The sequence below is a fragment of the Rhinoraja longicauda genome, chromosome 3 (genome assembly GCF_053455715.1).
Source record: "Rhinoraja longicauda isolate Sanriku21f chromosome 3, sRhiLon1.1, whole genome shotgun sequence".
Lineage (NCBI taxonomy): Eukaryota > Metazoa > Chordata > Chondrichthyes > Rajiformes > Arhynchobatidae > Rhinoraja > Rhinoraja longicauda.
Window position 1 is genome coordinate 35,978,047 of NC_135955.1, and position 14,171 is coordinate 35,992,217.

General features: G+C 43.1%; 1 protein-coding gene across 2 annotated transcripts in view; it reads left to right on the forward strand.

Moving 5' to 3' along the window:
* The window catches only part of gldc (glycine dehydrogenase (decarboxylating)), a 120,456-nt gene that overhangs the window by 25,849 nt on the left and 80,436 nt on the right, over positions 1-14,171 (forward strand). For both annotated transcript variants that reach the window (XM_078395931.1, XM_078395929.1), the window contains exon 3: positions 7,931-8,066. In XM_078395931.1, coding sequence (XP_078252057.1) covers positions 7,931-8,066 — 136 coding nt within the window. The remainder of the gene's footprint in view (positions 1-7,930; positions 8,067-14,171) is intronic.

The window sequence follows — 14,171 nt, forward strand, 5'->3', positions numbered from 1 at the left end:
GGATAGACAGATGAGTATGGGAATGGGAGGGGGAATTAATATGTTTAGCAACCACGAGATAGTGTAGGCCGATATCATCAGCACCATCACGGACCTCACCATCTCCGGCGATCTACCCCCCACTGCCTCCAAACTCATAGTTCCCCAGCCCCGCACGGCCCGATTCTACTTCCTACCCAAAATCCATAAACAAAACTGTCCCGGCAGACCCATTGTCTCTGCCTGCTCATACCCCACCGAACTTATCTCCACCTACCTTGACTCCATCCTATCCCCACTGGTTAAATCCCTCCCCACTGACGTCCAAGACACCTCACACGCCCTCCATCTCCTCGATAACTTCCGGTTCCCAGGCCCCCACTCCCTCATCTTTACCATGGATGTCCAGTCACTCTACACTTCCATCCCCCACAAGGATGGTCTCGAAGCCCTCCGTTTCTTCCTCGACCGCAGAACCAGCCAATCCCCATCTACCAACACTCTCCTCCGCCTAGCAGAGCTGGTTTTTACCCTCAACAACTTCTCCTTTGACTCCTCCCACTTCCTCCAAACCAGAGGCAGTCGCATGGGCCCCAGCTATGCCTGCCTCTTTGTCGGGTACGTCGAACAATCCCTGTTCCGGACGTACACTGGCCCCATCCCCGAACACTACCTCCGCTACATCGACGACTGCATTGGTGCTACCTCTTGTACCCATGCAGAACCCACTAACTTCATACACTTCACCTCCAATTTCGATCCTGCCCTTAAATATACCTGGACTATCTCCGACATCTCCCTCCCGTTTCTGGACCTCACCATCTCCATCACAGGAGACAGACTAGTGACGGACATTTACTAGAAACCCACTGACTCGCACAGCTATCTGGACTACACTTCTTCCCACCCGGTCCCCTGCAAAAAGTCTATTCCCAATTCCTCCGTCTATGCCGCATCTGCGCCCGGGATGAGGTGTTTCACACTAGGGCTTCAGAGATGTCCTCGTTCTTCAGGAAACGGGGCTTCCCCTCCTCCATTATAGATGCGGCTCTCACTAGGGTCTCTTCTACATCCCGCAGCTCCGCTCTTGCTCCCACTCCCCCCACTCGCAACAAGGACAGAATCCCCCTCGTTCTCACCTTCCACCCCACCAGCCAGCGGATCCAACGAATCATCCACCAACATTTCCGTCACCTACAACGGGACCCCACCACTGGTCATATCTTCCCATCCCCTCCCCTCTCTGCGTTCCGCAGAGACCGTTCCCTCCGTAACTCCCTGGTCCACTCGTCCCTTCCTACCCAAAGCACCCCAACCCCGGGCACTTTCCCCTGCAACCGCACGAGATGCAACACCTGTCCCTTTACCTCCCCCCTTAACTTCAACCAAGGACCCAAACAGTCTTTCCAGGTGTGACAAAGATTCACCTGCACCTCCTCCAACCTCATCTATTGCATCCGCTGCTCTAGATGTCAACTTATTTACATCGGCGAAACCAAGCGCAGGCTCGGCGATCGCTTCGCTGAACACCTGCGCTCGGTCCGCATTAATCAAACTGATCTCCCGGTGGCCGAGCACTTCAACTCCCCCTCCCATTCCCAGTCTGACCTTTCTGTCATGGGCCTCCTCTAGTGCCATAGTGAGGCCCACTGGAAATTGGAGGAACAGCACCTCATATTTCGCCTGGGCAGTTTGCAGCCCAGTGGTATGAACATCGACTTCTCCAACTTTAGATAGTTCCTCTGTCCCTCCCGTCCCCTCCTCCTTCCCAGATCTCCCTCTATCTTCCTGTCTCCACCTATATCCTTCCTTTGTCCCACCCCCCTGACATCAGTCTGAAGAAGGGTCTCGATCCGAAACATCACCCACTCCTTCTCTCCTGAGATGCTGCCTGACCTGCTGAGTTACTCCAGCATTTTGTGAATAAATACCTTTATGTAGTATAGATAGTTGTGGGAGTCAGTGGGTTTGTAATAAACATCAGTCGATAGTCTATCTCCTGTGATGGAGACGGTGAGATCAAGAAAGGGGAGGGAGATGTCAGAGATGGTCCAAGTAAATTTGAGTGCAGGATGGAAATTGATAGTGAAGTTAATTTATTCTGTGAATTCTGCATGGGTGTAGGAGGCAGCGTCGATGCAGCCGTCAACATGAAAAGTGTAGTTAGAAGTGAATTGGGAGAATTTACCAGCAGCCGATTTGGAGGAAAGAGGATGCATGTTGAAAGAATGATGATTAAGTTATCAGAGAAGGCCTACTTTCTGTTCCCTTGTAACAAAACCAGCAAAAAATTCAAGTCAATGACTAATGATGGGGAAAGGTTCCTGCCCTGGGTTATTTGTGTAGGTGGTGGATTCATTGTTTTGCAATAAAATTCCAATAATCTGCTCTCAGACATTTGGGAAATCAGGATGGTTTGGCAACTGCCTCTTTTATTTGTTTCTTGTACTCCCTTTGGGGCCTCCGTTTCTTCTGCTCTCTTTAAACTGGCCCTGTTTTCTATGTGCGCTCCCTTTAAACACACTGTGGCTTTGTACCATAAGACATAGGAGCAGAATGAAGCCATTCAGCCCATCCAGTGTACTCCACCATTCAATCACAGTTAATCTATTTTTTTCCAATTCAATCAAATATTCTGCTTTCTCCCCATATCTTCGCTCTTCCTAATCTCCGCATTCCAATTTCCGCGCTCCCTTCTTAAATTTTAGATATTTAAATATTAGATATTTAATATTTACTTTTTAAAATATGGTTTGCTGGAAAAGTTGTTACACTACTATGATTCAAGACCCTAAGACTCAAGTAGCATAGAAGTATAGAAGTTGGGAGGTCATGTTGCAGTTGTATAAGACATTGGTGAGACTGCATTCAGAGTATTGCGTTCAGTTCTGAGCACCATGTTATAGGATAGATATTGTCGCTTGAAAGGGTTCAGAGAAGATTTACGAGGATGTTGCCAAGACTAGAGGGTCTGAGCTTTAGGAAGAGGTTGAGTAGGCTGGGTCTCTATTCCTTGGAGCGCAGGAGGATGTGGGGTGATCTTATAGAGGTGTATAAAATCATGAATGGAATAAATCGGGTAGATGCACAGAATCTCTTGCCCAGAGTAGGGGAATCGAGGACAGAGGTTCAAGGTGAAGGGGAAAAGATTTAATAGGAATCTGAGAGGTAATCTTTTCACACAAAGAGTGGTGGGTATATAGAACCTACTGCCAGAGGAGGTGCTTGAGGTTGGGACAATCCCAACGTTTAGGAAACAGTTAGACAGGTACATGGATAGGACAAGTTTGCAGGAATATGGACCAAATGCAGGCAGGTGGGACATGTTAGCCGGTGTGGGCAAGTTAGGCCAAAGGGCCTGTTTCCACACTGTATCACTCTATGACTCTAGCCAAAAAGGTTTGTGTGAAGCAAGCACTGATCTGCGTAAGGATGAACAACTGTTGATTGCAGCTACGCCACAGCATCAGTTGAGCTGACTCAAAATAATTTTAGTCCACACATTGCTTTAATCATTGAGTTGTCTCATGTAAACACAAGTAAATGCATCAAATGTATGTACTTGGATTCTTATATGTCCAATACTTCTGGATCGTAGCCAACCACGAGAAAAGATTGCAAGGGAAACAACTGTGTAGCAGTTGGTGTGTAAAGGTTATCCCTTGTTGAAAGAAAACACACGGGGGCACCTTCCAGTCCCAAATGGCAGCAAGTCATCTCAATTCCAAGAGACAGCCTAAGAAGAATGACAAAATAAGTTTAATTTTTGGCCTGTCTTTTCGCTCTCCTGTTTGAGAATTGGTTATCAAGCAATCATTTAGAGCTACTCGGGCTTGGGTGTCCCAGATGAGACATTGCATTCTAAGTAGCATTAATCTGTTCTTCCAAATTTCTTTAATTTATTCTCCTTTCGCTTTTTTATCCCACGACACATTCTTTTGAATTGCTTGTTCTTTTCCCTGTGAGATTTAAACTGAAGGTGTATCAAAAGCTGTACTAGGTGTACAAGATTTGTTGTGTTACTTATTCTGGAAGCTTTTTGATTCATGTAGAAGTGAGCTGCTCCTGGACAAATTGTTATCTTAAGGCACGAGGTGAAATGGAGAGAAGGGTACCATTTTATCTATTTTTTGTTATCTCCAATAATTTGCCAATCATCCTTTGACACCTTTTGCCCCACCTCTACCAGCTGTCTCCCCCCAACTCCATCACTCTCAAGATGGGTCCCCACCCTAAATATTGTCTGTCCATTCCTCCACAGATGCTGCCTGACCCACTAAGTTCTTTTAGCACCATGTTTTGCTCAAGATTCCAGCATCTGTAGTCTGCATTTAATATGGCTGATCTGATTGTAACCTCGACTCTCCCCTAGATTAGAAAATATAGTAATAACATCATACAGCGCAGAAACAAGCTCTTTAGCCCACCATGTCCTTACTGCCCATCAAGAAACTATCTACATTATTGTCTCCCTATTGTAACTATCTATATTTTAACTTCTTCAGACTGAGGGGGGAGGGGAGCTCTCTCCCCTAACTCTCAGTCTGAAGAAGGGTCTCGACCCGAAATGTCACCCATTCCTTCTCTCCAGCGATGCTGCCTATCTGGCTGAGTTACTCTATCATTTTTTGTCTATCTTCAGTGTAAACCAGCATCTGCAGTTCTTTCCTATATATTTTACCTCTGACTTCTTTTGCCCCATTTTCTGTATCTTGTACTATCCTGCCACCATTCTGTTCTGCACCAGTCCCAAACCCACCCAGCCCCATAATAAGCCAAAGATAGACACAAAGTGCTAGAGTAATTCAGCGGGTTAGGCAGCATCTCAGGAGAAAAAGGATGGGTGATGTGTCTGGTCGGGATTCTTATTCAGACTGAAAGAAGGGGGTGGGGAATGAGCTGGAGGCGAGAAAAGACCAGGACAAATCGGGGCCAGCAACAAATGATCTTGGGCAGAGTGATGCCCTGGTAGGCTAATTGTTGGCTAGGAAAGATTTGAGCCCGAGGGATACATCAAGAGGGATACTCCAGAGTACAGCCATCTTGAGCAAGCCTCTGAAAAGGCATGCATTGATAGTGTTAAGAGGTTGGAGGGCAAATGCTATCGTTTAGAAATCAAACATGAGGAGGATTGGCTCCATCTAAAATCTGGCTGGATTTTAGAGAATCTTGTGCAAGAAAAAGTTTGGAAGGGAAGGTCACTTGCAACACTAGTACTAAGTTGCCAGAAAACCTGGCAGAGTGGAGTAATTTATTGCAAAAATGCACATAAACACAACAGAATGAAGGCCATGGATCTTGTTTGCAGATGGCTTTGTTGACATTTGTGGTATTTATCCTATTATGGTTGGAGAGAGTGAGGTTGAGGGGGAAGAGAGCTTTTTTTAATGCATTTATAAAGCACCTTTTGTAATATGCAATAAACATTTAGCATGGAGATACATTTATGAAAGGCCACAAAACCATGAGTGCAGTTCTAAAACCCAAAAAGTGAAGTGCATTATGCATATAAAGTGTAATACTACAATCATGCTGGGAACTATGCTAATTTTGTGATGGCATCAAGCTGACAACAGCTTTGGGTAGCGAAAAGGTTCTTTTTCCATTTTAAATGGCTTGTTTACTTTGTCGGAACGGTAAAGGGAAACCTCAGTTAATTTATTCTTATTGCTTTGCCGTTTAAATTTCTAGAAGTTGTTACATCCTTGAAGAGGTTGACTATATATTTGGAGAACTGCACGTCATATGTGTGCATTTCAGGAGTTTATTACAGTTCGTGTTATAACTTAAATGCAGTAGCTAATTTACACACAATAGCAATCGGATATAAACTGAGCTGATCAGTTTATAGTTTTTCTTTCATAAGGTTGACTGAGAGGGTTGCGACGGCCCAGACAATATTAGTAAGTCCACAGCCTTGGAAATATTTCCATAGAATCACTGGATGTCCATTTGAGAGCAAGCACAATCTATGTGTAATCGTCACTGAAGAGACAACATCCAGGATAGTTGCTTATAGCCAATGGTAAAGGGGAGAGAGAGGTTGCCTAGGAGCTGCAATAGTGCTGAAATTGGATCTGATCCACGCTCTGGACCTGTGACTTCCCAGCTGGAATGGCGGTGGGATAGCTGGACAGCCAGCTGGAGTGGCAGCTTCCAAGAGCATTCTCATCACTGATGCCTATGCGAGGGACAGGACTGGAGCATTTCCAGCCTTGTTCCGCTGGAAGTATCTTGTGATGTTGCATCTCTTTTCATGGTTGATCAGTATTTGCATAAGACTAGTTTAGAGATATAGTGCAGAAGCAGGCCCTTCAGCCCACCAACCACACCGACCAGTGATCCCCGTGTGCTGGCACTATCTTACACACTAGGAACAATTTACAATTTTTACTGAAGTCAATTAACCTACAAACCTGTACGTCTTTGGAGTGTGGGAGGAAACCGGAGCAACCGAGGAAAACCCACGCGGTCACAGGGAGAACGTACAAACTCCATACAGACAGCACCCATAGTCAGGATCAAACCCGGGTCTCTGACTTTGTAAGGGCCACCACACGAGGAAGGGATTGGGGAGGGCATGCAATTGGTGTAGTACAGTAGAGTGCCTGAGAATTGAGGTTTCTTTTTTTGTTTTGTGTTGGTTTGTGATTGTGTGTGTTATTGCTTATTTTTATTGCTCTTATTGTTGGACTATGGGTATTGGAATTTCGTCCAAAAGACTTGTTTTTTTGGATGACAATAAAGGCTATTCTGATTCTGAGTTTGCTTAGTTCAGCACTGGAGAAGAAAAGTTTATTGTTCAGATGTGTCCTGTTGCTACAGAATATGATAATCCAAGTTCCCTTTCATTGCCCATACAACTTATTCATACATCACATGTGGAAATTGAATAACAATTTTTTTTCAGGAGTGACTAATTTGGAGTTGTTTTCTTGTTGCTCCAGGCTTTTTTTAATTAAAAAAATATGCTTCATAAAAAATATATATAGACAGACACTTCACTGTACACAATTCATGAATATATATATTTTTTATAACTGAAGTGTATTTTTGACAATTTAAACACAAATTCTGGGGCAACAAGAAACAGCATCAAATTAGTAGAAACAAGCAACTGTAGGTGCTCGTTTACAAAAAAAAGGACATTAAGTTCTGGAGTAACTCAATGGGTCAAGCAGCATCTCTGGAGAACTCAAAATTAGTCATTGTTACTCCTGAATTTTTTTTTTTCTACAGTTGCAAAACAAAACTGGAATGGCAAGCTAATTCATAGGTAGTGGAGTACAAATATAGCTCATGGCATATGCATTTTGCACGAGATGTAAGCAATCTCTGCTGTAAGTTTTAAAAGGCAAAATTATTGCCAGGACATACTAGAAGGCGTGAAGTAGATGACAACATAACAAGGGACTAAACAGCAGTAACTTTCTTCTTTTAAGTAATTTGAGGGAGAAATGTGCAATTTATTCTGCACCTTGATAACTATTGTATTCATCAGCTTTGTTTAGAAAGCTAATGCTATTTGAAATAGTGTCTATATCCTCGCATCACCATTAAAGGCAAAACTGTAGTCTGCCTCGGTGCTACTGTATTTTTTTGGATCTTCCTTCTGACTTTAAAACTTCAAAAAGAAATTAAACCATTTTGGTTAAACCTTGGAAATGTTGCGAGTTTATTGATGTCTCTTTTGTGATAAATATGGCTTGATTTGAAGTTGTCCTTCAATCCACTTTAGTTTACCAAAGTATAATAGGCTTTGTGTATATATATATATATATATAAGTATAAAATAGGCTGAGATTTATTAACTGCAAAGTGTGAAACTCAACTAGTTGTCCAAGTTTTTTTTAGATTTACTCTCATTACCACATTGTGGTATTTTAATTATTTGTTTGTAATCTTTCAAGTGAGATCAGTCGATTCGATTTTGTTTTTTTTCCCCCCATAGGTGAAAATGAAATCCTTGCCTGTCTACACAAGATTGCAAGCAAGAATAAAATCTGGAGGTCTTACATTGGAATGGGCTATTACAACTGCTCAGTACCACAAACAATTATCCGCAACTTGCTAGAAAATGCAGGATGGTAATAAAAAAGCTTTCTCATTTTAAATGTACTCCTTGACTGTCTGAATTCAGGAGTGGTTGTTTCCCTCATTGTTGAATGAATAAATCAAGTGCTCAGTGTACACATCTACAATGATTAGAAGGTGCCAACTTTCAACCCTTGTATCTTGCAAGATAGGTGATCTTAGTTGAGGAATAATTGGAATTTGCAACGCCGCACCAGGGAGATGCTTCAATGGTTCGTGCCCACCGATCTTGTATGCAGTATGGTTGTAAATCTTTGTCATTGCTGAACTCAAGCAAAGGATGAAGAGGTTTAAAGAAGGTCTAAGGAAGGAATGTAGCCCAGGTAGTGGATGGACTCTTTAACTGCCCAAAAGGATGATGGAAGCAAGCACTCTCAACATTTAAGGAGTATCTTGACGAGCATTTGAATTGCCAAGTCTTAGAAGGCTATGGATCAATTGTTGGTGAATGGGTTTAGTGCAGATAGGTAATTGATAGTTGGTGTGGACATGATTAGCCAAAGAGCTTGTTTCTATGTGTAGGAAAAAAGAGCTTGTTTCTATGCTGTATATCCCCATTTCTCTGAGATATTGAGGAATGGTCAGTAGACAAATTGAAGAGCACAAACATCTGTTTCTAGTCACAATTCAAAAGGAGATCAGGATTGGCTGAATCTGTGCCAAGTAGACACCACATCATCTGCAGTGGGTTAGTTGTTGTTGCCTGAAGTGCAATAGCATTGCTGTTAGCTTTGCTATGGCATGTTCCAAGAGCACATCTGTGAATGATGCAAAATCAGTTAGTTAGGAAAATATAAGTTCACACCGTTCACCAAAGAGGTTTTGTGAAACTTATCAAATATTGCACTTGGTTCATCAACATCAACCGTTACTCTGACTCAATAAAATGCATCCGTTTTTGCAACGGCAACCTACTTGATACTTGCCCATACTTGCCTTTGAGGATGTGGACATCAGTGACTAAACTAACATTTATTGCGCATCCATTGTTGCCCTTGAGAAGATGGTTGGTGGCCACTAGTGAAGGTGTTGTCATTTTCTGAATATTTTCTGACAAGCCTCCGTGTTTTGGACAATTGAAGAAAAAAAACCCAACTACAGATGCTGGAAATCTGAAAAAACCCAGAAATTGCAGGAAAAACTCAGCAGGACACGCAGCAGTTGTGGAGAGAGAAGCAGTCAATGTTTTAGTTTTACATCCCTTCCTCAGAGTGGCCAATACCTTTACTTTGGACGGGTACAGCATGGAAACAGGCCCTTCAGTCCAACGCGGCCATGCCAACCAGCAATCACCGCACTATCCTACACACTAGGAACAATTTACACATTTTAACCAAAGCTAATTAACATGCAAACCTGCGCGTCTTTGAAATGTGCGAGGAAACCGAAGCACCTGGAGAAAACCCACGCGGTGGCAGGGAGAACATACAAACTCCATGCAGACAGTACCCGTAGTTAGGATCCAACCCGGACCTCTGGCACTGTAAGGCAGCAACTCTATCACTGTGCCACCCTGTGCAGTTGAATTTCTAGGCAAGAGTTCTTGAAGTGCATTTCAGATAATGTCACTAAGAGTAGGAGTAAACGGGTCCTTTTCAGAATGGCAGGCAGTGGCGAGTGGCGTGCCGCAAGGCTCGGTGTTGGGGCCGCAACTATTTACCATATATATTAATGATTTGGATGAGGGAATTCGAAGTAACACTAGCAAGTTTGCAGATGACACAAAGCCGGGTAGCAGTGTGAACTGCGAAGAGGATGTTCGGAGGTTGCAGGGTGACCTGGACAGATTGAGTGAGTGGGCAGATGCATGGCAGATGCAGTATATGAGGTTTTGGCGCTTGCCACTTTGGCGGCAAAAACAAGGAGGCAGAATATTATCTCAATGGTGTCAGGTTAGGAAAGGGGGAAGTGCAGCGAGACCTGGGTGTCCTTGTACACCAGTCACTGAAAGTTGGCGTGCAGGTACAGCAGGCAGTGAAGAAAGCTAATGACATGTTGGCCTTCATAACTAGAGGATTTCAGTATATTTGTATATTCAGTATCTCCTAATTTGAGGAAGGACATCCTTGTAATTGAGGTAGTGCAGCGTAGGTTCACAAGATTGATCCCTGGGATGGCGGGACTGTCAAATGAGGAAATATTGAAAAGACTAGGTTTGTATTTACTGGAATTTAGAAGGATGAGTGGGGATCTTATAGAGACATATAAAATTATAAAAGGACTGGACAAGCTAGATGCAGGAAAAATGTTCCCAATGTTGGGGGACCAGAACCAGGGGCCACAGTCTTAGAGTAAAGGGGAGGCCATTTAAAACTGAGGTGAGAAGGAACTTTTTCACCCAGAGAGTTGTGAATTTGTGGAATTCTCTGCCACAGAGGGTAGTGGAGGCCAAATCCCTGGATGAATTTGAGGGAGTTAGATAGAGCTCTAGAGGCTAGTGGAATCAAGGGATATGGGGAGAAGGCAGGCACGGGTTACTGATTGTGGGTGATCAGCTATGATCACAATGAATGGCCTCCTCCTGCACCTGTTTTCTATGTTACATCACAAGGCTGACAAGCATAGGGATGATATGAAAATTAATCTGGGTGTATGCAAAGGATGGTTTTGGGGGATCAGTTATGAACCAATGACATTAATTGAGTTACATGGTCTGGAAAAGGACCAAGGTAAAGTATTTGATTGGGTTAAAGTAATGTGTACTTGTTATAGATGTTGAGGATGTGCAGGGTAGAATAAGGCAAAAAAGGGAATTCAGAGTAGATGCAAACCGGAGAGCTGAGGGACATATTTTAATAACAGAAGTGCAGGGTGAAATAGAAAATACATTTGGGAAGTATGAAAGGAAAATCCCGTTATTTTAAATCCATGCTGGGAAAGGAGTGAGACCACAGCACAGCAACAATATCCTTTGGCCCACTGAGTTAGTGCTGTTCATCAACCAGGCATTTATACTCATCCTACATTCTTCGGTCTGAAGAAGAATCCCAATTCGAAACATAACCTAATTATATTCACCAGAGGTACTGTACTGTCTGACCCGCTGAATTACTCCATCACTTTGTGTTTCTTTTTTTGTAAACTAATATCTACAATTCCTTGTTTCTACATCTGACTTTAGTCCTTTTTTTTGTATTCTCCCCATTTTCTCTTCAAACTTCCTACAGGCTGCACACCAAGGTTAATTAACTAGGACAGTTAAACAGTTTCACATACATTTTTGTAACTCAACTATCCCATCAACCAGCTGTCACCCTGGGGATAGACACAAAGTGCGGGACTGACTCAGCAGGTCAGACAGCATCTCTAGAGAAAATGGATGGGTATCGTTTCGGGTCGGGACCCTTCTTCATACTATGACCATGTCATCCCTGAGGCACATGATACATACTATCACAACATCGCAACTTCATTTAACCCCAGAAGTGCTCAAAAAGATGAGTTCAGAGGTGTGGTGGTAGCTATAATTTGGAATATTTGTATGTTTCCTTCATACAATGCTATGATGGTATTTATTCGGGTCGAGACCCTTCTTCAGACTGACTCGAAACGTCACCCATTTCTTCTCTCCCGAGATGCTGCCTGACCTGCTGAGTTACTCCAGCATTTTGTGAATAAATACCTTCGATTTGTACCAGCATCTGCAGTTATTTTCTTATGCTATGATAGTATGTCATTTGAAAAGTCATAACAGTGGAGGGTTAGCTTAATTTGTAAATTATAAAAGTAAAAGTGCGGTAATTAGAAATAATTTGTTCAAGAAGGCTATTGCTTCCCATACATTAGTTGAATCTGTTTCATTCAGCCATGTACTTCCAGTCACAAGACTATCATGTGATGCTGAATATCAACAGATTGGACAGTAAGCAAGTATTGTTTTAGCATCAGAGTAATATTTGAAATGTTCTATCAGATATAATTCATTTATTTCTTTCTTCCACTCCCACCATCTTGCTCTTTGCATGTGAACTCGATTACATGACTCTAAAGACCCGTGCTTCTAATTTTAAATGAATCTTAATGCGTTGGTTGAGGGGGAAAAAATCCCGATTTAGGCACTCATTTAATTCTGTTCCCTAGCCACTCTGCAAAGCTATAATTGTAGCTTGGTAACAAATTGATGACACTGTGGCAATCAGGAACTTTTAACAATGCTCAGTTTCAGTAAGCAAAAACTCATGGGAGTAGTTTGACTAGCAGGCAGTCTGCTTATGATACCTAGATACACAGAACCGCAGATGCTGGATTACAAAAAAATACACAAAGTACTGGAGTACTCAGGCAGCATCTCTGGAAGACATAGATAGGTTCGCCTAGGCCTGCTGCAACTGCCTGTTGCTAACCATTTTAACTCCTATTCCCATACTAGTTTCACTGTTCGTACCCCTTCATTATCTCCTCTTCCACAGCCAACAATGGACCATTGTGGGCTCCACTTTTCCTTGGTCATCAGTGCTGGCTCTGATTTGTTCTGTAGCTTTTCATACCTCTAGTTTCCCTCTCCCCTGACTCTCAGTCTGAAGAAAGGTCTCGACCCGAAATGGCACCTATTCCTTTTCTCTGGAGATGCTGCCTGACCCACTGAGTTATGCCAGCATTTTGTGTCTATCTTCGGTGTAAACCAGTGTCTGCACTTTCCTACCCATACTAACCTTTCTGTCCTGGCTGCCTCCATTACCAGGGTAAGACCACACACAAACTGGAGCAACAGCACCTCCACCTTCTGCTTGGTAGCTGACAACCCAACGTTATGAACATTTGGTATAAGAAAATAACTGCAGATGCTGGTACAAATCAAAGGTATTTATTCACAAAATGCTGGAGTAACTCAGCAGGTCAGGCAGCATCTCGGGAGAGAAGGAATGGGTGACGTTTCATGTCGAGACCCTTCTTCAGACTTAACTTTTGGATTCTCCAATTTTATGTATCAACACACCCCCCCCCCCATCACAAGTCGAGCCCCTCCACTCCTTTTCTCTCCCATCTCTTCCTTATGCCCCAAGTAGATGAACACCCATTTTTCCCACTATCCCGTCTTCCCCCCCCCCCACCCCTCCTTTACCTTTCCCCCATAACTGGAGCAAAAACTTGCAGATGCTGAGATTCTGAGATACCACCCAGTTATCACTTAAATTCTCAGTCCAAGTCTCACTTTGATTCTCAATAGATGCTCTCTAAGTTATAGCAAGCTTCAATATGAACTGATTTAAACACTGAAATAATTTGACCAATCAAGCAACACTGGGAGAGAGAAACCAGCATCGACTTCTCCAACTTTAGATAGTTCCTCTGTCCCTCTATTCCCCACCTCCATCCCAGATCTCCCTCTATCTTCCTGTCTCCACCTATATCCTTCCTTTGTCCCGCCCCCCCTGACATCAGTCTGAAGAAGGGTCTCGACCCGAAACGTCACCCATTCCTTCTCTCCTGAGATGCTGCCTGACCTGCTGAGTTACTCCAGCATTTTGTGAATAAATGTGATCATGGCTGATCATTCTCAATCAGTACCCCGTTCCTGCCTTCTCCCCATACCCCCTGACTCCGCTATCCTTAAGAGCTCTATCTAGCTCTCTCTTGAATGCATTCAGAGAATTGGCCTCCACTGCCTTCTGAGGCAGAGAATTGTGAAATTCTCTGGATTTAAGAGAAAGTTAGATAGAGCTCTAAGGGCTAGTGGAATCAAGGGATATGGGGAGAAGGCAGGCACGGGTTATTGATTGGGGACGATCAGCTATGATCACAATGAATGGCGGTGCTGGCTCGAAGGGCTGAATGGCCTCCTCCTGTACCTATTTTCTATGTTTCTAAACTTTAACTTTTGGAACATATTTGGGTTGAAAGTAGAAAATGGAGATTTATTTTCCACAGAGTTATCTCTGTTTAGTTTATTGCTTGCAGACCAATGTAAAACAAATTATCAGCAAATTCTTACCTTGCAGTACAGAGGTCATGTATTATCCTACTGTCTCAGCAAAAATAGTTTCATTGGATTATCAATGTGCTCTCTCTGCAATGTGCAGAAAATTAAAAAATATGTGACTGGGTTAAAAATAAAAATTTAGCTAGCAAATCAATGTACCCTTTGCTGGCAAGCATTT